This window comes from Beta vulgaris, chromosome 9 (assembly GCF_026745355.1).
Source record: "Beta vulgaris subsp. vulgaris cultivar EL10 chromosome 9, EL10.2, whole genome shotgun sequence".
In the NCBI taxonomy this organism is placed as follows: Eukaryota; Viridiplantae; Streptophyta; class Magnoliopsida; order Caryophyllales; family Amaranthaceae; genus Beta; species Beta vulgaris.
The window spans coordinates 20726123-20750524 of NC_079210.1; the positions used below are offsets into that span (position 1 = coordinate 20726123).

The 24402-nt window shown below is 40.5% G+C and overlaps 1 protein-coding gene and 1 non-coding gene across 5 annotated transcripts; both read left to right on the top strand.

Moving 5' to 3' along the window:
- Positions 1 to 586: 586 nt before the first annotated feature.
- Positions 587 to 5150, top strand: LOC104903369 (serine/threonine-protein phosphatase BSL3-like). 4 transcript variants are annotated; one of them, XM_057391872.1, is made up of 6 exons: positions 587 to 1096; positions 2426 to 2549; positions 2775 to 2844; positions 3033 to 3123; positions 3197 to 3258; positions 4007 to 5150. In XM_057391872.1, exons 3-6 carry the CDS (start codon positions 2829 to 2831, stop codon positions 4132 to 4134), a joined length of 297 nt encoding a protein of 98 aa, XP_057247855.1. In that variant the 5' UTR covers positions 587 to 1096; positions 2426 to 2549; positions 2775 to 2828; the 3' UTR covers positions 4135 to 5150. The 4 variants fall into 4 exon arrangements, 3 of the variants coding, with proteins under 3 accessions (XP_057247855.1, XP_057247854.1, XP_048492238.1); XR_008967590.1 differs by lacking the exon at positions 2775 to 2844 and having other exon boundaries at positions 606 to 1096; positions 4007 to 5148; XM_048636281.2 differs by lacking the exons at positions 2775 to 2844; positions 4007 to 5150 and having other exon boundaries at positions 607 to 1096; positions 3197 to 3397.
- A 544-nt stretch (positions 5151 to 5694) lies between these two features.
- On the top strand, positions 5695 to 5801 carry LOC125493962 (small nucleolar RNA R71). The gene has a single exon (XR_007270284.1). It is a non-coding gene; the product is annotated as a small nucleolar RNA R71 (small nucleolar RNA).
- The last annotated feature ends 18601 nt before the right edge of the window (positions 5802 to 24402 follow it).

Sequence of the window (24402 nt, forward strand, 5' to 3'; positions counted from 1 at the left end):
TATAAAATAATTTATTAATTATCATTATTACATTAATTAGTATTATTAATTATATTTATTTATAACTATCATTTAAAAATATCCAAAATTCTATATTATTATTCATTATTATTACTTATCATTATAATATTATTTAATATTCATATTATTATTGTTTAAATATATTTATATATTTATTACATTCAATTTAATTCAATTTAATTTAATTCAATTCAATTCAATTCCGTTCAGTTCAGTTCAGTTCAGTTCAGCTCCAATAAGTTCAGTTCAGTTTAGTTCAGCTCCAATAAGTTCAGTTCAGTTCGGTTCAGCTGTTTTATGACGAAGAGAACATGCCCTAAGTGTAATACTTTGATTTTGCTAGCTACTATTCACAAATATATATACTTTGACTCTATTTTTTTTTCTTAATATATAAAAATAAAAATATGAATAAGTGCTCCAGTTAGTCAACCCGAGCACTTCGACTCTCGCGCGCAGCAATACTGATGTACGCTATTAAAGTGATTTGAATTTATTTCGATCCGAAAAAACAAGAAATGCGCGGTCGCTTCGCCACGATTCTAGATTTTTCTAACTCCTCTTTCTATTCTTGTTTTTCTCTTCCTTTTCAGATCTCAAACCCTAATTCCCTAATCCTTGTCGCTCCTCTTTGAAATCGAAAATTAGGGAGGATTTTTGGCAAAAGTAAAATCAAGAGGAAGAGAAGGGCGAGGATGTTCGATATTCAGAAATGACCAAGGTTCATCTTCGCAATCTTCATCTTCTCAAACGACATCGTTGTCGTCTTCTTCTTCTCCGATGGAGAAAGATGGAGAGCAACAGCAACGGCAGCAACGACAACAACAGCTGCAAGGACAGATAGTTGGGCCTCGATGTGCGTCAAGTTATTCGGTGGTAAATGCGATAATAGATAAGAAAGAGGATGGAGCTGGGCCGAGGTGCGGCCATACTTTGACAGCGGTTCCGGCGGTCGGGGAAGAAGGTAGTCCAGGTTATATTGGGCCTAGGTTCATCCTTTTTGGTGGTGCTACTGCTCTTGAAGGCAATTCTGCTGCCACCGGAACTCCGTCCTCCGCTGGAAGTGCTGGCATCAGTATGCTTCTACTTCTTTCTCATTCTTGTTTTTTGTTTTTCTATAGTGTAGATTTGATTTATTTATTAGTCTTTAATTGAGCTTAGGGTTGCTGCCTGTTACTTTGAGTTTTCTTTTGTATAGCTGTGAATTGATGGATTATATATGAATTGCATCTTATAAGGAAAGAAAAATGGAAGAAGAAGAAAAGAAAGGGTAGTTGGTTAGTGAATGATACTTGGTGTTTCCATCAGAGCTCGTAACTATCGTGTTTATAAAGTAGTTGTGAATTGTGATAGATACTTTGGTTTCATGGGACGTGGAATATGAGATGTTGATGCCTTAGTTTTTAATTTAGTAATCACTCAATGTAGCGAAACTTGCTGTTGAGTAGTATGTATAGCTAGTACTTATTGTTTTGGCTGATGGAGCAATGTTGCCCATATAGTTACAAACTGAGAGTATGATTTTCACGAAAACTATTTTCCGTTGTTTGGTTGGACAAGGGATTTAGAAAGGAAAATTAAGGTGGAGAGAGTTTTCCGTCCTTTGTAAACATTTACCTCTAAAATTTAGGTGGAGAGAGTTTTCCGTATTCCAATTTACTCAACATTTCAAGACGAATCAATTACACATATGGGAAGTTCAAATAAAGAAGTTAGCGACTCTCTTATTACCATTACAACTTAAAAGGGTGGGTGGAGATAACCAGGGTCTTTTAATGAATCTTTTTAGTTGGCGAAAACTTTGCCATTTAGCTGGACTCGTATGATATTCATCACTCTTCAAAAATGATGCAAAATCGAATAATGACATGTTAACAGGAAATGACATGGCAATTATACAAGTAAGATTCCACTTAATGTATGTATATCCATGTCAAGAAAGACTGTTACAACTTACAAGCAAGATCAACTTAAGAGCATCCTAAAATACTCCACTTTGTAACCAGACACAAGAGATATACCTGATGGCAAGATATGCAGTATTTTGTTGTCCTGCCTTAATGTGAAGCCCCTGCCAGTGTGAAACCTGAGAATGGCTTCTGGTTTTATGCTGTTATGATAGTATAATTGTGTTACATGCATGGCGAGTTGATCGATGAATCAAAATTCTCAGTATGAATTCTGCTCTCAATTGTATTTATCTTGGCTGGGTATGCTAAATGGTTGGAGCTTTGAACATTCAAGTACATTTGTGTTTGCTTCCTTAAGGATTTATGTGCCATCAAACTATGTTTAGGGAAGTTAATTCCCATGGAAATTATTATCTTACCCCAAATTTATGACTATTTTGAACTGTTTGATGTTAGTGTTTGATTGATTACTTTGGTGTTGGACTTTCCTGTAGAGGGATCAACAAATTCACAAGGAGTTGTTGTTGCGGTTACTCGCTTCCTGATGGAGCAGAAACGACCAATTGGTCCACTTGTGGTTGTGGGAGTTAAAGATGGAGTACTCTGGCTAATTGACAGGTAAAGTATCTTAAATGTAGTGCAGCTGTGATATCATGCGTGGTAAAAAGAAGCTAAACTTATGGGTGTTGTTCTTAATCTGATGCTTGTTACAATGATAATGCAGAACAAATATACATGTTAGTTAGCAAGTACTCCTAGGATCTCTACAAATCTTTATCGAATTTGTGCTTAAATAATGTTTTTCTGTGTGTGTGTGTGTGTGTGTGTGTGTGTGCAATTTAGGTAGCAAAGGATCATGAGTTAGATCAAGTTAATCAAGAACAAGAAGTAAAATTCATGGAGTTTATGTCTGGTATTCAAACTTTTTGTTTTTTGATGAGTTTTTTTTTTAGATTAGTGTTAATTTTGCTTGATTTTCACTCTTCTTTAAGGTTTTACTTGATTGTTTGTGGAAAGAAGTGCTACATATAAATGCTATTGCTTGTCTTGGATCAAGGTGGTTATTTCCTCATATTATGTCCACTTTGATTGTCATTTCAGCGGCAGAGACTCTTATAAAGTATTTGACGATAGAAAACAAGAGGTTGTGTGATGATATTGATGAATTACCGAAAGAAGTTGTCTCGTCGAGGTATATAACTTTTCAAGATTCAGTGTGCCTAATTTTTCAAGCCTATTGTAATCACTGTTTGGTTTGGTTATAGAACTGCTAAAGACCAACAATATGATGATTTTCAGCAACGTTTAATGGAGGAAAAACAGAAGAGTAAGTCTAATAATTTACCGTTTTGCTGTAGCTTTTCCTTTAAATAGACATTGCTATAAACTAACATGCTTCAATCAATGTGGAATGTATGCTTCCATCATGATGATTTTCAAGATTCAGTATCATATTTGTTATACCCTTTGTACCATCATTGTGATTAGGGATGTTATTCATGCCAAGAAGGTTGTGCCTAGCTGGTTTTGGTTATAACCGTTTTCATGTCCTGGAATCTGATATGAAATCTGGAATGTAGGGGTGATGGTTGAATACTTGAAGTAGATGAAACATTATCATATTTGTTATACCCTTTGGATCATCATTGTGACTACAAAATTCAGATGTTAGTCGTGCTATAGAGGCATGCCTAGGTGCATCTCAGCTCAGTGGTATCAGGAAAAATGGAACTCGACACAAAGAGTGCAAATGTGAGCGAGCAGCAAGGTTAATTTGGAACTACTTAGATATGGGAGTTACAACTGTATGACGTGAATTTTAGCTTTAAGACTGTTTATGCCCCCTTTCGTAATATTAATGCCTTGTCTACTTTGTTGTTTCTTCTATTGTTTTGAATTTCAGCTCAATATACAAGTACTCTTAACTTTTAATTGTGACTACTAATAGTCTAAATTGGTTTTGGCCTTTTGGGCAAGGTTGCATATACCTTGACTGGACGCCCTCGTGGTGGGGTGATACTTTTGGTACATCATGAGTTATGACTTACGGCTGTCCTTGCGTCACATATATGCAGGTCGAGAGCTTTCTGCTGAGGTTGAGCAATTGTGCCAGCTACAGCAAGAGAAACCCCACTCTAGCAACAGAACTGACCAACATGAGGAGAAAATTGTAAACATTACTCGTAGCCCGTCTATATCCTGAGGGAAATTTACTGAATCACCAATGAGAATGACTAGGAAACGTGCCAAACTTGCGTTTGAGACTGATTCTGCTAGAAACAATGTGTCAGTTGGTCTTCTTGAGCTATCAACTGGGAGGGGAATATCTTCAGATCAACCAAAAATTGATGTTCCAATTGCAAATGCACAGGTATTTGATTGGCTCTATTCTTAAGGAATGGTATTGAATTTTCTAAACTGATTTCTCCATGTGTGGACATACAGTCAGAGTATTGTCAGAGTAACCTCGACAACGAAGGTGCATGGGTCTATGAAATTGCCCTACCATTCAAGTTTAGAAACCATTGTCAATTTGCAGAGAAACTAGGAGTACTTGCTAACTAACATGTATAGATTTTTGGTATAGTTTTTGCAATTTCCAGTTTTATGTTCTTTTTCATTTTGCAATTATTGATCTTTTTTTTGGGTTGAATTTGCAGATTGAATTGCGTTCAAGTTGAAGTTTTATGTTGAAGATTCACTGAAGGTTGAATGTCGGTTGAAGATGGAATTTCTACATTTTTTTATTTTTTTTTATTTCCTCTTCCGAATGTTTGTATCAATTCGTCAAAATTGTTCGTAATAAGATTATACTTCTAGTTTCCTTTATTAATTTATAATGTTATTTTTTTTTTTGATGTAAGAATGTGCTTGTAACTGTTACTTTACTAATAACACAATGTTGACGCTTACAAGTGTCTATATGGTAGCTTCAGATTGCGACATATTCAATTGCAATGATGCTAAAAAGCCTCAACATTTTCGAAGCCAATGAGTGTCGTTAATTATCGGTGGCTAAATGTTCGCTGCTCCTTTAGGGAGTCGATAATTTTTTATTTCAATGCTTATAAACGTCAAAAAATCCCAAAAAAATTGTCGAAAATGTGGAAATTCTAGTTGTTGCATCTAAAAACATCCTTTAGCGACAGACTTATGGTTGCATTAGATGCAACTTAAAATTAGAGACAAACTTATGGGTGCCTCTAAATATAAATGGTCTTATCATCAATGTAAGATGTGTGCCCCAATAATATGGCATTAGAGGCAACCTATAATTAGCGACTACCTGATGGTCGCCTCTAAATGTAAGTGGCTTTAGCAACAATTCAAGTTTTGTGCCTCAAAAAGGTGGGATTAGGGGCAACCAACAGTTAGCAACACCATAACTTGTTTGTCTCTAAAAGGTGGCATTAGGGGCAATCAACATTAGCAACACCATAACTTGCCTGTCTCTAAAAGGTGGCATTAGGGGCAACCTATAATTAGCGACGGACTAATTAGAGGCAGTGAGAAAATTGCTTCTAAACACCATTAGAGGCTACAAATATATATTTAGATGCAATTTTGGATTGCCTCTATATATAGTTTTTTTTTGTAGTGCTTTTTCAAAGAGGAACGAATAGTAGATGTTAGCTTCTCCAAAAGTTCATACCCTTCCTCAATCGCTTTATTTATGAAGAACCCACCAGATGCTCCATCAATTACCCGTCGTGTATCTGCATCAACTCTAGTGTAGAAAATCTGACACAAGTACCACTGGTCCAACCCATGATGAGGACATAGACGCTGCAGATCCTTGAACCGCTCCCAAGCTTCATATAGAGACTCACCAGGATCTTGGGTGAAAGTAACTATAGCATGTCTCATATCGGCAGTTTTCTGATAAGGTTACCACTTGATAAGAAAAATCTTGGAAAGTTCTGGGCAGGTGGTGATGGTGGAAGGCAGCTTATTATACCAGAACAAAGCTTTATCGCGTAGAGAGAACCCAAATAGAAGGAGTTTCATCTCATCAGGAGTAACACCAGCTTGCTTCTGAGTAGCACAACACTGTAAAAATCTCTGCAGGTGAGATTTGGGTCTTCAGATGGTAACCCAGCGAACTGATTATTTTGAACCATATTCAGAACATAAGACTTGATCTCAAAATTTGTAGCAGCAATAGTGCGCATCCGTACCCCAGTAGGCACGTTATTAGGAGATGGTTATGCGTAGTCTCTGAAGGTTCGAGTAACATTTTCACCCATGTTGAGAGTAATAGGTGAGGTGGGGGGTTCTTGGTGTGGGGAAGATGGTGGAGAAGGTGTCTTTTGGGAGGGTGTCCCTGCAGACAGCTTAGCTTGTTTAGTTTTCTTTCTGAGTCTACGAGCGGTCTTTTCAATCTCCGGATCGAACGGGATGAGATTTGGGGATTTCAATTTCCTGCTCATACACCAAAAACACAAAAACAAACGTGAGATTCTCCAAAGAACATGTGTTCTTCATAGTAGAGGTTAGTTTAATACTATAATTCAGCAAAATAAAATAAACCGTCTCCCCGGCAACGGCGCCAAAATTTGATAGGCTAAAGTCGTATCACCTAATCAAAAATAACCTAAGGTCCACTAACTAGTAGTCAGGGAAGTCAGGATCGAATCCACAGGAGAAGTTATAATATCGTATCTGAACTCTAATATTATACTAACAAAATCAGATGAATGGTTGTGTTACTAAACTAAACAAATAGCAGAACTGAATATGGAGGTGTAAAAAATGTTAATAAAGCACTAGAATCATGGATCACTATGCATACAATTCGGGAAATCAGGGATAAATAATAACCACCTAGTAAGTCAACTGTCTAGGGCACATGTAATTTCTCTCGAACATTACCTCCCTCAAAGATCACCCAGCCGCTCTCGCATAGTCAAGGGTCACTTTGCCTAATAATTGAAAGCCTATACGGTATCTCTCCTCTCGAAGTAGATTCAGTATTGCAACAATAAGAATATAAATCAGGCCTAACTTATAATTCTAGCATGAAGAATCAATCAAAGGAAACAGTTGAAATACAAGATAATCAAACTAATCTATCAATCCCTCATTGCATACATAGATCTCCACAATTCTAGATATAGACTACTCACTCATAATCATGAAAACAATAACAAAAGTCATATAAAAACTCTACTTTGAAACATGGCAAATAACTAAGAAAATAATCTAGTTAACAATGCAAGAAATAACAAAGAAATAATGAAGAAAGATTACCGAATTATATTGAACTATGAATAAGCAAAAGGTTTGATCTTGAATTGAAATCACAAAGCACTAAAATCAAGGTTCTTGAACACTCTCTAGAGAAAACTAATAATAAAAACCAAGATGATTCTAATAATTCTGATTTTCCTATTTATACAAGCCCTAAAACAATAGCCAAAAGTCTCGAAAAACGGGCTCCTATTCATTTAAAAAAACGCGTGTCGTCAGTCGCCCAATCGGGCCAAAGATGCCCGATGGAATCGGGCTCCAAAGCAGAGGAAATGACCAAAATCCACAGACGCCTGATGAGATTGGCCTGTTAACATAGCAGTTTGGCAGCAGCTGGCAGGGGCGCCCGACGTCGGGCCAAGTCGCCCGATCGGGCGAGACACCGAATCACGACTGGGCGTTCAACGCCTGATCGGGCCCGCAACATAATCCTGAAATCTGTTTCTTCGCCCGTTCAGGCTGGGCCGCCCGATCCTGTCGGGCCGGTCAGCTCAAGCTCGTTCCTTGTTCTTCCTTTGCTCAAAGTCCCGGAAAGCATCCTCGAGATCTTGAAACTCAGCGTCCAACCTCTCTTAATCCAATGTGCGATCATATAATATCGTAACATCAACTATAGATAGCTCCCCAAAGCCTACAATCCAACACAAAACAACAAACCACAACTAGATAAAGAGAGTTAGTACCAAATGGCTCCTAAGAGCACCATAACCATAACTTTTAGCATATAAATAGGGGAGAAAAACTTTATATAAAATCGTAACATCAGCTACACATAATAATTCTTGTCATAAAGACAAAGTTCGATAACAGTTGAATACATAAGCTCATCCCAAAACCTCATTTTTGGTGGCTTAAGACCATTCATATACAATTCATGCTTGAATTCAGTATGCTTCACAAGTAAGGTGCTTGCTTAAAAATTTCAGGATTACTGTCCTTGCACAATCGCATTAAAGTAAGAATTTTTATCATGAAGATCACCACTTAGATCATTCAAAACCCTTTGGGTCTATAGCATTTAATTTATTTAGAACACGAATAGAGAGGGGATCCTTACACAAGGAGTCGACTGTCTCTAAACTAATGAAGGTGGTCACCCCACTGTTTAAATATTTATGCTTGCAAGCCTTAACCAGGACATGTCCCACTTTTATTTATTTGCTGAACTTCACCCACCCAGCGAGAATTCGGAATCACCCATCCTCCAAGGGTTGTTGTTCATACCGTACCTTATTTGGTATCGGCCTTTACCCAACTGTATCCATAGTTTATTTACATAAATAGTTTAAATGCACAGTTTATCAATACCACACGTGTTCCTAAGAACACATATTCATCCATGGAGAGGAAAAAGAATCACAACTACTATAGTGTTGCTAATAATCATTGCAAGACTTGAATCTTCTTTTGAAATCTTTTATTTTACGACAACAATTTCACCTATTAGTTAGGTGTAAAGATATAAGAAAATAATCAATTCTTTACTTCTTTTAAAAGTCATATAGGCACTTAGTGGGATCATTTAAACTTTAAGAAAAGGGTTGATTTAACTTGAACATGTGGAACATTTGTCAAAATAATTGCAGCAAAAACACTGAACTTAAAATGAACATAACTTCCTGCTCGGTACTTCGAATTGGGAATTTCCAAAACATAACCTCAATAATTTTTAGGTCATGACTACTCAAAGGAACAATACCCGCTTCATAACACATATTGAGCATCTCGCTCCATAAATGTTGTTTACTTTCCCCATAAAACAATAACTAAATCATAATACTTATTTCCTCAATAACACAAACTTATATCTTTCAAAACTTATACTCTTGTTCTCAATTCGTATCGCATACCCAATTACAAAGTGTATCAACGACTTAAACTTCCGTCCGTAAATTAATACAAAACAAAACAAAGTTGAAATGTAATTAACATATCCAAAATACCTGAATCTCAATAATCGTATTATAACACAAACTCGAATCTCAAATAATCTCACTTACCTCAAATATTCTTTTAAAGGAAGTAATATACATAAAACGTATTCAAAATCAAACGTCTCTCCACAGTCGAACCAATAACATAATCAAAATGTAAATTATGTTTCTCAAAGACTTATAAGATAATTAACTATTATCGAGACCCAATTTTAAGCTCGTACAATTAACCTGTAATATTTTACTTGTAGGCTATAAGGTATCCTCTAACACGTTTTTACAATTTCCTTCATCATAATAGGATGTCTTTGTACTTAGACTTCCGTCTTTAACTTATAGCCTCGAAACTATAACATTCCAGAATTCTCATGATATGAACTTTCCCCTTAAAGGTTTTCTTCTCTCCAATACATAAACTCTCATTGCCAGAATATAACCTTATTACATTATCATAAATCACCTACAATTACTATGGCAAGTCAAAATACCTCACTCCATGTTTCCATGTTATAATTGAATATTCTATGATGCTATGTTCCATCTAAACTTTAGTATTTCCCAATACTCAAACCATAATAAAGAGTCTTTCGTACTTTCAGAATTCCATATAAAACTTATATCACAAATATTTCCACACTTGCCTTAAACCTAAAATTTTAACTCATTATCCTTGATCAAAATTTCTTTCTTTTGCTAATCAATAACAAAATTGAGAACCAAGTTTATTTCTAAAATCAGAATATAAAATCCAATTGCACCACACTTGAATTGGAATCAAAGGAGATGAGGAATTAAGAAAAATTAGCTTATACCTTGATATGGAGAGGAATACCAAAAAAATGACAGCAACAAGGCAAACAAGTTAGCAATGACAACATTGGCAAACAAAGCCAACCACTACAGCAGCGCAACATAAAGTACAGCAACAGTGCTGAACTTGTGTAAGGCGTAACTCATAGCTCCGAACTCCGAATTGAGTGCTTTTTGTGCCCAAATTCATTAGATCGAAGTTATCTAGAACTTTGATGCAGCAACAAAGAGCAAAATTAAATTGCATGTTGTAGATGATTGAGGCAATAGATTGTCGGAATAAAAACAGAGGAGAGAGAAATGAAGGTAGCAACACCAAACTTACAAAGGCCTTAACTCATAGCTCTAAACTCCTAATCGAGTGATTTTTGGGTCTAAGTTCAATAACTTTTCGAGATCTACAACTTGGATTCATTAAGTTTGGGCAAATTGCGACTCCAAAATGCAGAAATCGAACATGCACATTACGAGGTATAAAATCAAAGGAGAGAGAAGATTATTGTTTGGGGTTTTATTTTGGTTTTGGGGTTTCTCCCAATTCTCAACCACTTGGGTAATCAAACTGAAATCTTGAAGAGAATAATTGATTTAGGGAAAAATACACTTTGGCACTTGATTGAGAAGTTATGAAGAAGAGAGAGTGATGCTATACAATTAAGAGTAGATGACATGATGAGGAGAAATAAATTGTAATTAAAAATGGGTTTCTCTTTATTTCAAAGCTGAAAATCCTTAACTCATTATATCTATTATATAAAATCCATACTAACTTATTTGTGATTGGAACTTATTTTAGACGATAAATAATAATTCTCAAAGTAATTTCTTTACTAATATGAACATAGCGAACTTTGACTAAAACGTGGCTGAAAATATCAACTATCATACTTATCAAATCTCATTTATAAAGTCGTTATTAAACCTGCTTAAAATATAGGCTATTACACCTTGATTCCAAAACGAGAAACACCCGAAACAAGGCAATAAAGTTAGTCAAGGTTTTATGGTCTAATCATCAAACCGAGGAAACAACGTGGGAAACAGAAGACGACATGAGAAAGCGTTATCCTGAACTCTTTTTTGAGGTACGATCATTGAGTTTCGGGGACGAAACTCCTTAAGAGCGACGAATGTAATATTAACAAGCGCAAAGCTAATGTTTCGTTAATATTAAACATCTAACATTTTGAAGTTCGAGGACGAACTTTGTTTTTAAGGAGGAGTAGATGTAATACCCCGAATTTTCAGAAGTTATTTGATTGTTTATTAAGGTTTAATATTATTTCCACTCAAAATTTATTTTATGATAATGTGATTTTATTTGATGACTATGTTTATTAATATAATTATTTCATTTAGTTTTGATTTTTTTAACAAAGTTTAAAATAAATCATTTACTTGTTTTATTATTCATTTTATTATTTCTAATTTATTAACTTTTTACATTTGATATGGGTATCCTTATACTAATTGTCCATCCATTTTTAGCAATTCAAAGCTCAAATACCAAGTCCAAACCCATATGTCTCTTAGCCAAAAAAAAAGAAAAAGTTAAATGAGAAAAAGAAAAGAAAAGAGGAAAACTGATCTTCATCATCTCCCTCCTTCTCCTTCGTCTGGTTCACAGCTCAAAACCAAGAAAACTCAACACCTCCCTCTCCTCCCTTCTTCTTCGTCTGATTCACAACACACACAAACCAAGAATTTCAACACAAAAATCTTAACTTTGTCAGCAAATAATTGAATTAGGGCCAATTTTTTTCAAAAGCTAAACTCTCACAACCACCATTACATTTTCTGACCAACCTCTTCTATAAATACTGATTCACTCTCATCAAATTACTCAAGCAAACAATTCAAAAAGGTTTGCTTCAATCCTTTATCTCATTCCTTAAATTCTGATTTTTAATTTTGAAAATTTATAATGAAATCAAAACCAAACACAACTGTTTCGGTTTGAAACAGTTAGCGTCCTCGCAAGAGTCCGCCAAGTCTTGAGAGCTCACGTCCTTGCTGGAAAGCTGCACAGGATGCAAACGTAAACTACCCTCGGGGTGGTTCTGAGGAAACCCCCTCCGACGCTCAAGTCAGATATTTGGACCACTAGGATGTAGAGAGAGAAATAAGAGAGAGAGAGATAAGCTATTTTCAGTGTGTAAGAGAATGTACCTGCAGAATAGTACCATTGGGGTATTTATAGAAGTACTATTCCTCTGACAGGACGTATAATCCTTTGACACGTGTAGGGCTATGACGCATTTGACAGGTGGGAAGATTCCCTCTATTTTGTCTTGTTAGGCGTCCGCCAACACTGCCGGTCCTAGGGGATGAACTGGCTCGAACGGTGCTTTTAATGGTTTTATCGTACTCGCGTCCATAATCTTATTCGCGATCATAAATGAGAAGGCCGTTAATGAACTTGGGTTATACCCATACAACTAGCCCGCCAGCATATTTTGTGGTCGCGACCACTGAAGATGTTGTCGGATGAACGCGGACATTTTTGCGACGGTATTTTTATATTTCTTTTTACTTTTGTCTTGATCTTTTGTCTTTTCTTAATGGGGTAGGTTTTTGGAGTGCCACGTGTCGTCGTAGGGAGTTGAAGAATTTCGAAAAGTTAATGATTACCTTTTCCGAAAATCCTGCCCAAATGCTTTATTAGGTTTTAGTGTAGTTTCGACACTTGGCACGCATCTGAGAGGAAGTTGAAGAGTTTACTTAATCTTGGCCATTCATCCTGGTATAAAAGCAAAAGGCGGTTTACTTTTGGAATTTTTTATCCTCTTACTTACAAAAAATCCTTTTCTTCTTCCTCTTGCTCTTCTGACTTAGCCCCCATTGTTCGAACTTCTTTTTCCCAAAACTCGATTTCTAGTGCTTGGTTCTTGCTGAAAAGTTTGCCATTTTCTTAGTTTCTTCGTCTCGGTTCTTGTGATACTAAGAATTTCGCATTTTTCCGACTTGCATTGTCTGGGTTTGCACTTTGCTTTGGCTTTTGTGGTTCTCTGAGTTTAAAGTTTTCAGCTTTCAAGGTTGCTCTTGCTGTGTTGGAGTTTTGCCTGTCTTTTCCGGCGACTTCTGCTCTTTGTTGCCTTGCTTTTTCCGGCGACCTTATATTTCCAGTTAACTCTATAATTTCTCTTCTCCTTTTTTAAATCTTTTTTCGCGTTTTCGTCGTCATGTCGGACTTGTCTGATAGCCAAAATGTTTCCGCGAAGCTTTTTTAACTGAAAGTGATCCCTCTTCTCCTTCTGTTGGTCCAAACTCTGAGCCTGAAAATAGCCCTATTGGGAGAACTAGGCTGTTAGCGGACATACCCCCACAACTGATAGAGAAAGGGAATTAAGGTCTAAGTTTCTTAACGACCCATCCACTCCTGAGGAGCAAAATTTGACTTTAAGGTATTTGACCGCTAGCCAAAGCGGCGATAAGCAGACGCTTAGGGAACTTAGGCACCAGATTCTGAGGCGTACCCGTAGACATCCGCCAGCCGATGCCGTCCCTGGGCTTGATGTCCCCCCCCTTAGGGCATGCTTGGTTAGATAGCTTGGCGGATGCGGGTGTGAGGGTCCCGTCCAACTTTTACGACCGCTTGCAGGAGTCAGTCACTCCTAATCCTCCTATTATTGATCTAGGTGACGACAGCGATTCTCCTGATAGCATGGCTCGAGGAGACGATAAGGAGGCTACCTACCAGCGTCGGACTGACGCCTCTACTTCGAAGGCTCCCATGGTTGAAGAGGTTTCCCGGACTGAGGAGGAAAATGAGACGGGGCCTGGGACGGGAGCTCTTTGGCTTCCGGAAGATGATTGTAACGGCCCCCTTTCAGTAGAGATAAATGAGCCCTGGCGCCGTGATGCTTTAGAGCTGCACTATCCTCGAGTGGCTCGGAATTTGTATCATATGCCGGATTCTTACCGGCTGGTCGTGCCGTCCGAGGGATCTGTCGTACTGACTGCCCTCCGGCCATGTGGCTGTCTACACTCACCACTTCGAGTTCGGCCTTCGCTTCCCTTTGGACTCTTTTTTGGTGGATATCTTAAAGGCCTTTAACGTCTGTTTGGCTCAGCTGACTCCTCTAGCCATCCGCAACATCATCGCGTACATCTGGGTGGTACGCTTTCTCGATTTCCGCCAGACTCTAAATTTGTTTCGCCGTCTTCATTGGTTGAAGAAGAACGGGTCTTCCCGTCTGGCTGGATGGTGGTCCATCAGACGGCCGACAAAAAAGATGACGGTCCAACCTAAAATGACCAGCTTGAAGGGTTGGCAAGATGCCTTCTTTTGGTAGGGGTACCAGATGACTTTCCTATACGCCGTCATTTTACAGAGCCTGCCCCTCATATGGAGCTTCTGCCTCTGAAGCCGCTAACTAAGGAAGAGTTAGTGGCATATGATTACTTTGCATCAGCCGACTACGACACCACCTATGATGACGGGAAGACGGTTAGGACTAAAGAGCCTTCAACCTGGCTTCCCCATACAAAGTACATCTGGGAGATAGACCTTGTCGGCTCTCCTTCTATCTCCGGCTTATGAAAATGGTAAGTGGTGTTGTCGGATTGGTCCGTCTGACGACTTGTTATTTGTTTCATGTACATATGTATTCCCTTTTAACCCTTTTGGTTCATTTCTTTTGCAGGCCTTGACCACCTTGACCTTGACGCTCTCGCGTTGACAGTGAGCATCGCCGCTAACACATTTGCCTGCTCCTCCCTCATCTGACTACTTAACCATGCACAGCTCTACCAACGGCGTCGAGGAGGAACCGCCACGGCCCTCAGAACCTTCGGAGGAGGGTCGCGGCGCGTCCACCAGTGTTCGCGTCCCAATTCTGCCGCTACTTCAAATGCCCCTCCATCCCTCGCTGTTCCTTTGCGGTCTCTGCCACTCGGACCGTCAATAGAGGTGCTATAAACAGGAGGCGCACCAGGGAGCCAACCGTTGAGACTCTGCTGCCAACAAAAGGCAAGCAACTGAAGAGCCTGGCGCCTCTGCTGCTAATGAGGTGGTGCAGGTGGAGGATCTGGACCCGAATACCTCTGAAGGTATTCAGGGAGAGGGTGGCCTTGATGCGGCCTGGGTAATGCTGGCGGCACTTCGCTGCTTTCTCGGTCCACCTCTTCTCTTCGAGAGAAACTGAGGGAGCTGATTGCTACTCCCAGTTTCCTTTCGAATCTCTCTCCTGGCATCTTTTATCGGTTCCGGGAGTGGATCGAGAAGAAAGAGGTGCCGCTAAGCGACGCGGTTGCTGCTGCTTTTGCTCCCCAGACCGTCACTCTTGGTAAGGTCTATCAGCCTAACTGGGACGTCAGGGAGGACGAATCTTTGTACTCTGACATCCCTGAAAACGGTGGCATCCTTGCCTACCGTATTCTTAAGGGTATGCAGCTACCCTTAGATCGTCCTTCAGGCTCCCTGAAGACTCCGGCTGCTAGGTTGGCCCATGATCAGCTAGTGGTATGACTTAACTTTCCCTTTCTTTTTTTTTTTTTTTTTTTTTTTTTTGCAATGTACTGACGTCCCTTATTTTCATTCATAGGCCAACAATGCTGCTATCGAGCTGATAGAGCAATACTTGGAGTACCAAAGGCTGACGGACACCTACAAGGCTTCCCTGGAGACCTGCCAGGGATGTTGAAGGAGGCTGAGGAGAAGGTGGCCCTTAGAGGATGAGGTGCAGACTCTGAGGGATAGGGCGGCCTTGCTGGAGAGGCTGAGGAGAACGTCAAAGCTTTGACCAAGGCTGTTGAAACTGCCAACTCTGAAAGGAGATGGCGGTTCTGGATGCTTCTGCTGCTGAAGCACGGGGTGCCGCGAAGGCGGTTGCTGAGTTTAAAGGGTCCGATGACTATGTGGCGGAGCTCCACAAACGGTATGATGGTGGCTGGACAGCTGCCATGAGGTGCGTCTGCAAAACCGTTCCTGGTTTCGACTGGAACGTGATTGAAGATGCTCATGCTGCCGGTCAGCATCTTTCTCCGTTTGAGGGGGATCCGAACTTCGCCGACGAGGATGTTATTGCCGACGTCGACCCTCGCGACTCTGAAGCCCCCCTTCTTGAAGTTTTTGGCGGCCATCTCTTAGCTCCTCTTGTTCTTCAAACAGTTTTTAATTTCTTATCTTTCATCCTGTAAAGACTTCTTCAGATTTTGTAATATTGTAATTTGCCTTTTGTTGGCGTTTTTTGGACAATTGCTACATTTAATTTTGCTAAGTACTTTTCATTTGGACTAAAAGCCTTTTCTTTTAAATTGGCCGCCACAGTATATCTTTTTGTAGTTGGCTGCCAAGCCAGTAGCTTTTAATCTATAAAGTACTTTTGTCTATTTATGCAGCTTGTCGTATTTCCTGCTTTTATTCTTCCTTGTTATTTCGCGTTCATAATGTTCGTCGTATCCGGCTTTGATTATGTCTTCAACTTAGGTGTAGGGTTTATCATCTGACTGCTAATACACTTAGCCTGTTATATGGCTTTGTTCGTGTGCTAGGTCTGTCATATGACCGTTAATGCACTTAGCCTGTTATATGGCTTTATTTTGTGTGCTAGGTCTGTCATATGACCGTTAACGCACTTAGCCTGTTATATGGCTTTATTTGTGTGCTAGGTCTGTCATATGACCGTTAACGCACTTAGCCTGTTATATGGCTTTATTTTGTGTGCTAGGTCTGTCATATGACCGTTAACGCACTTAGCCTGTTATATGGCTTTATTTTGGTGTGCTAGGTCTGTCATATGACCGTTAATGCACTTACTTTTTCCATAGACGTTAACAAAGGTATGATACAATAACAAACAAGAGAATTTATCGGAACGCTGGTGTAGGTTATATTATTTACGTAATTCAATCAAAGGCTCTTGGCCAATTACAATTATTCCTACACATAATACTTTTTCAGAACATCCGCATTCCAGCAGTTCTTGAGTCTTTTCCGTCCATATCTTTAAGGATAAAGGAACCGGGGCCTATCTTCTGAGCGATTACATATGGGCCTTCCCAGTTCGCAGTTAGCTTCCCTTCAGCATGCGCTTTACCAGTGGCGGCTGTTCTCCTGAGGACGAGATCATTGACCTCCAGCTGCCTTTCCCAGACTCTCTTGTTGTAGGCTTTACTGATTCTTCTTATAAGCAGCTGCTCTTAATTCCGCCATGAGCCTTACCTCGGTAGGAAATCCAGACTTTCCTTGAGAGCCTGTTCATTCGCGCTAGATCCTGATATTCACCCGGTATGAGGGCAGACCCACCTCGACCGGCACACTGCTTCTGCTCCAAAGCCAGTTTGAAAGGATTTTCTCCCGTCGCTTCTTTCTCTGTTGTTCTGTTCGACCATAGGACGGCAGGCACCATATCTGCCCATTTTCCCTTAAATTCATCCAGCTTCTTCTTTAGGGCGTTTAGGATTTGTTTATTCGCGGCCTCCGCTTGGCCATTGCTTTGGGGGTGGCACACAGCTGAGTATGCGAATTTATCCTGTACTCTGTCAGGAAAGCTTGAATTGGACGACAGTCGAACTGGACGCCATGGTCGAAAACAATAGCCATGGGGATCCCAAATCTTGTCATTATATTCTGCCAAATGAATCTCTTGACTTGGTGGGCTTTAATTTGAACTGTCGGTTCCGCTTCTATCCACTTTGTGAAGTAATCTATGCCCACTATCAAGAACTTCCTTCCCCCGGTTGCCTTTGTAAACGGCCCCAGGATATCCATCCCCCACTGCGCAAACGGGATGGGACAAAATATGGGCTGCAGATCATTGGCTGGTCTGTTGATGACGGGAGCAAATCTTTGACACTTATCACATTTTTGACATAGCTCTGAGCATCCGCCAGCATGGTTGGCCAGTAGAACCCTGCCCTTAGCGCCTTTAACGCTAAAGCTTTTCCTCCAATGTGATTGCCGCAAATACCCTCATGTATTTCTTCCAGTATCTTCTTCGCTTCCCATGCCGTTGCGCATTTTAGTAGAGGCAGGCTAAATGACTTTCTGTATAGCTCTCCTGTATATGATGTACCAGTTTGCCTGTCGTCTTAACTTCTTCGCGGCGAAGGGATTGCTTGGGAGTACCCGTCAGTTTGTACGCCACCAGCTCACTGAACCATTCCCCCTGCTGGTTTACCATGTTGACGGTCACAATCTCTTCTAAAATGCTCTTGTCTTTTTGCATGTCTATGGTGACCGTCCTTTCAACGTTGAATGAATTGGAGCTGGCTAGCTTAGAAAGAGCATCTGCTTTTGCGTTCTCCGCTCGCGGTATGGCCTGTACTTCGAAACGCCGAAGCTGAGCTATCAACTCTTTTGCCTTCTGCACATACTTCGCCATGTTTACTCCTCTAACTTCAAAGTCCCTTTGAGCTGGCCGCTAACCAATTGAGAGTCAGTCTTTAGTAGTACTTGCTGGGCCCAGCCGCCAAGCACATTCTTAGACCAGCTATGGCTGCTTCATACTCCGCTTCATTGTTTGATGCTGGGAAACCGAATCTGATAGCGTATGAAAAGTGTTACCTTCCGGGCTTGTCATTACTATACCGGCTCCTGAGCCGCTATCAGCAGCGGATCCATCTACTTCCAATAGCCAACTTTCTTTCTGCTCTATTTCTTCTTCTTTCATACGAGGCCTCTACCATGAAATCCGCCAAGGCCTGAGCTTTAATGGCGGTTCTGGGCTTGTATTGAATATCATACTCAGATAGCTCTACGGCCCATTTCAGCAGACGACCCGAGCTATCCATCTTCTGAAGAGCTTTTTCCAGTGGTTGATTTGTGAGCACCTGGATGGGATGACAATCGAAGTATGGCCTGAGTTTCCTGGCTGCTATGATGACTGCCAAGGCCATCTTTTCTACCAACTGGTAACGGCTTTCTGGGCCGTTAAGGATATGACTTATAAAGTATAGGGGCACTGTCGTTTCTCCTTCTCCACCAATAGTACGGCCGCGACCGTCTTTGGTGACGCTGAAACATACAACTGCAGTACGTCCCCTGTCCGGTCTTGTGATTGTAGGTAATTTTTTCAAGTGCTCTTTCACAGCCGCGAAGGCTTTGCTCTGGTCTTCCCCCCACTCGAACTTTTTGTTTCCCCTCAACAGAGCGAAGAAAGGCAAGGCCTTGTCGGCTGACTTGGAGATAAATCGGGTAAGTGACGCCATTCTTCCTGTTAACCTTTGGATGTCTTTCACCCCCTTAGGTTCTGGCAAGGTCATGATTGCCTGAATCTTTTCCGGATTCGCATCTATTCCCTTTTGCTGACAAGAAAACCAAGAAACTTCCCAGCCTTCACTCCGAACACACATTTTTTAGGATTAAGCTTCATCTGGTACCTTCTCAGCGTTCTAAACGTTTCAGCCAAGTCCTCTAGGTGCTCGCGGTCAGATTTACTTTTGACAATGGAGTCGTCAACATAAGCTTCTATGTTTCTGCCTCTCTGATCCGCAAACACTTTATCGACCAACTTCTGGTAAGTGGCTCCGGCATTACGAAGCCCAAAAGGCATCGCCTTATAATTGTAAACTCCACAGTCTGTTATAAATGCCGTCTTCTTTCTATCTGCTCGAGTAACTGATTTGATGATATCCTGAGAATGCATCCATAAAGCTGAGCAGAGCATGGCCGCTAGTAGAATCTACTAACTGGTCTATCCTAGGCAAAGGATAGCATCTTTTGGGCAGGCCCTATTGAGATCCGTGAAGTCCACACACATTCTCCATTGGCCGTTCGCTTTCTTTACCATAACGACGTTAGCCAACCATTCTGGGTAGTCACATGGCTCGATAAATCCTGCCGCCAACAATTTATCTACCTCCTCTTTTTTTTATTCTTGTCTGCCGAAAAATTTCTTTTCTTCTGCTTGATTGGACGGACGGCACTATCCACATTTAAGCGATGGACAATTACAGAGGGTCTATCCCTGGCATCTCATCAGCGGAGAACGCGAAGACGTCTGCATTCTCTCTTAAGAGTGCCACCAAATTGATCCTCACCTCCGGATCTATATCTGTCCCTACAGCCACCGTCCTCGCCGGATCTTCCGCCAGCATTTCTTGCTGAGTTTCCCCATCAGGCTTTGGCCTTGGCGTATCCTCTGGCCTGGCCTCTAACTCCTCCATTGATATTTCCATCATCTCCTCCTTATCTTTTTCCGATTCTTTCTCTCCTTGTTCATTCATCGCGGCCCTTCTTTGAGCCCTTCTTTGCTTTCTTCCGGGTGGATTTGCTTCTTCCACTGGCATCCTCCTAGCTGGCTGTTTCAGGTTGTCAAATAGCATGACTTTGCTGCCTCCTGGTTCCCCTCAGCTTAGCTGTCGTCCCTCATTGGTGACGTACAGCATTGTCAGATGATAAGTGGAAACGATACCCTTGGACATCATGTATCAGAGGACGTCCCACTATGGCGTTGTAGGCCCAGGAACGTCTACCACCAGAAATTCAGTCATGACATCCCGGACTTCATTGCCGTCTCCTATCCGGACCGGGAGGCTCACCAAACCCTCCGGAGTTACAGACGCCCCGGTGAACCAATTACAGGATACCGGACAGGCTTCAAGTATTCTCGTCCTATCATCAATTTTTCGAACGTTGAGAGATACAGGATGTTAGCTGAGCTTCCACCGTCTACCAGGATCCTATGGACCAAACAATTCGAAATTCTTAGAGTGACCACCAATGGGTCATCATGAGGGAAAACCACATGCTCTGCGTCTTTAGTGTGAAAGTCATTGCCGGCATGGCTGGCGGATGCCTCCATTCATGCTTTCATTGAAATTGACTTGGTGCCTGAATTCTTTCAGGCTGGCTTTGCTCCATTCACACTACCTCCATGAATAGGTCCGCCACTGATGACGTGAATTTCACTGATCCTTGATTGAACGTTCTTTTGATTGGTTTACCAGATCTCCTTCTTTCGTCTGTGCTTTATATTGGCTGAAATAGCCTTTCTAACAAATCTTCTAGATTATCTTTCAAGTGACGACAATCTTCCGTGACATGGCCGTGATCCCCATGGAAATCACACCATTTGCTTTTATCACGATTTTTGTGGAACATAGGTTTAGGACGCTGCCATTTGTCGCTATCCTTGTTCTTCAAAAAGATCTGACTTCTTGAGGTAGTCAGTTGGGTGTACGCGTCAAATCTGTCTTTGCGCTCACCTCCTTCCCGACCCTTCCTTTCACGATCCCTACGATCGCGGTCATACCTCTCACCATCCCTTTCTCGTTCTCCCCTTTTTTACCATATGCGACTCTTGTCGTCTATCATCTCGGGCGCGATCAGATTCACGGCCCTTATCTTTCTTTTGCTTATCCTCTTTCTTCTCAGATTCACGGTTACCCACAGCTTTGTCAAACTCCTCCCCTCTGATATAATCATTTGCTTTACCCAGGACGGGACCCAGAGTGGTGTAAGATTTACGACCCAGATAATTTCGAAATGGTGACCCCTCCTTGAGGCCAGTCATCAAGGCTAGCACCGCTACATCTTGCTGTAAGCGTGGAATTGAAACGGCTTCAACATTAAAGCGACCGATATAGTCCCTTAAACTTTCATTGGCCCCCTGCTTGACAGACAATAATTCTCCCGTAGTACGCTCGCGGCGTCTATTACTGACAAAGTGAGTACTGAATGTGGACGACAACTGGGAGAAGCTAGAGATGCTACCTGGCTTTAGACTTTTGAACCATGTCTGGGCTATGCCTGTCAATGTGGACGGGAAGACCTTGCACCATATGGCGTCCACATCAGTGTAAAGGAACATGTGGCCTTCTAAGCAGCCACGTGGTCATCTGGATCCGAAGTGCCATCATACTTGGAGGTTGGCATCTTGATTCTCGTCATTGGATGATTCAAAATATCCATAGTGAAGGGGGAGAGCTTAGGCTTAATGAGTAGGTGACCCCCCATCGAATAGTTACTAGCGCCTGAGGCACTGTACTCACGACGGGAGCCACCCTGGGCCTCTTCCTCTGAATGATACAATTCTTCTGTCTCCAAATGTCTTCTTCATAGTTGACTGATCAATCCTTTTTTCCATCTCTCGTCCATAGGGTTCAAAGATCGCATTTTTCGAAGAGGGGTGCCGTCCGCGTTCCTACCGGCCGTGGCCAGTGGTCGCTTACGTGCACCGCCAGCAGGTTGATTGGGTGTGCTTTGTTGGGGTTGGCAGTCAACATTTGAATGAAAGAAGCTACAGTTTGAGCTGTTCAGGTGAGAATTGACTTAGCTGAGCTAAATTGAGAGGTACGTTACTATTTGGAGTCTGTCCCTCGGGAGATTGGTAGTTGAATTGTGGGTTTCCCATCGCCCAGTGATGACTGGCTGCGACGAGGTCTGGCCGACATCCTTATCCTTGGATCCTTGATTTGTGTTGTTTACGTCACCCATGATTGCTTCTTTGCTAAGGTTGGGAGGCCCCTCCTTCTAGCGCCAAATTGTTTCGGTTGAAACGGTTAGCGTCCTCGCAAGAGTCCGCCAAGTTTGAGAGCTCACGTCCTTGCTGGAAAGCTGCACAGGATGCAAACGTAAACTACCCTCGGGGTGGTTTTGAGGAAACCCCCTCCGACGCTCAAGTCAGATATTTGGACCACTAGGATGTAGAGAGAGAAATAGAGAGAGAGAGAGATAAGCTATTTTTAGTGTGTAAGAGAATGTACCTGCAGAATAGTACCATTGGGGTATTTATAGAAGTACTATTCCTCTGACAGGACGTATAATCCTTTGACACGTGTAGGGCTATGACGCATTTGACAGGTGGGAAGATTCCCTCTATTTTGTCTTGTTAGGCGTCCGCCAACACTGCCGGTCCTAGGGGATGAACTGGCTCGAACGGTGCTTTTAATGGTTTTATCGTACTCGCGTCCATAATCTTATTCGTGGTCATAGATGAGAAGGCCGTTAATGAACTTGGGTTATACCCATACAACAACTCTTCTATTTCTTTTCTCCACCGGAAACCACCACACACCACCTGACCTCCAACCCACCTTCGAACCACCCCACTACCGGAAATGATTCGAACCACCAATTCGCAGCCCTGCAACCACCATCACTCCCCCCCTTCGCGACGCCTCTGTTGCGTCCCCTGCAGCGCGCCCAGCCACCACGCAAAATCTCAACCTCCCTCTTTCGCGGCGCCTGCTCCGCCGCGCACCGAGCCACCGAAACACCAGCACCACCTCTCCCCTATTTCGTCTCCCCTGTTCTTCCTTCTTTCGTCCCTCTCTGCTTCGTTTCTCAGTTTGAGAAACTGAGATTTTTGAAAATCTCCTTTCCCTTTTCTCTTTCTAGTTTAATTGAGTTTTAGTTGGCTTTGTTAGTTACCTTTATTTTCTTTTTAAACCAAAACCCACCTTTCCTAAATTACTTACTTTTTTTTTTTTTTTGAGGGGCCTAAATTACTTACTTTAGTGAAGTTACTATGTTTTAATTTAAGTTAATCTTTTATAAATTGATAATGTTTCTTAATTTTCTAAAATAAAAGTATAATAAAATTAGTTTTCCATGTTTAAAATGATGAAGTTGATATTATCTTTTCCCCTCAAAAAAAAAAAAAAAAAGTTGATTTAATCTTTGATTATTTAAAATTATTTCATAAATGATTTCAAAACTATAACTTTGATTTATAAACTCCCTTAAACTAATTAAGAATATCTTTAAGTTTTTTGAATTATTTAAATTTTTTTACACATAAAAACGGGGTTATTTAGGAACTAACTTAGATTTCGTTAACATCTATTGTAGACTCCGATTTCGTAGACGAGGAATATCAAGAGTGCAAATACGTTCGTGAACTTAACTTTGGGCACGTGTCACGAGGTAATCTTATATGTCCATCAAAACATAGATTCCGTTAGCGTAAAACGAATTGATTACGTGATTATTATGTGCTTATAAAATTTATAAGTATGGACTATAATTATGAAGTATCGACTTAATGCGGATTATGAATACGAATGACAAAATGGATGACGAGTGACGACTATGGATTTTGATTATGGATCATGACCATTGACGATGTATGATATGACAATGATGTTTATTATAACGTTATTAAAATCGGCTAATGTTATTTAATAATGTTATGATTATTATTAGTATATTATTATTATTATTATTATTATTATTATTATTATTATTATTATTATTATTATTATTATTATTATTATTATTATTATTATTATTATTATTATTATCATTGTTATTATTATTATGATGATTATTATTGTTATTATATATCATTATGATTCATGAATATTATTATTGTTATTAATATTGAGACTTCATGGAATTGGTAAGAACGTGTAATAATGAAATGATTATGAATCTGAAGTGATAAATGAACTCAAGTGATGATTGTGAATATGAAATGATTTATTGAAATCACTATGAATAGATTGAGATTATGATGGATTGAATATGTTCACGCTGGATTGAACAAGATGACGTAAATGTGTACGTGATTTATGTGATGGATTGACGT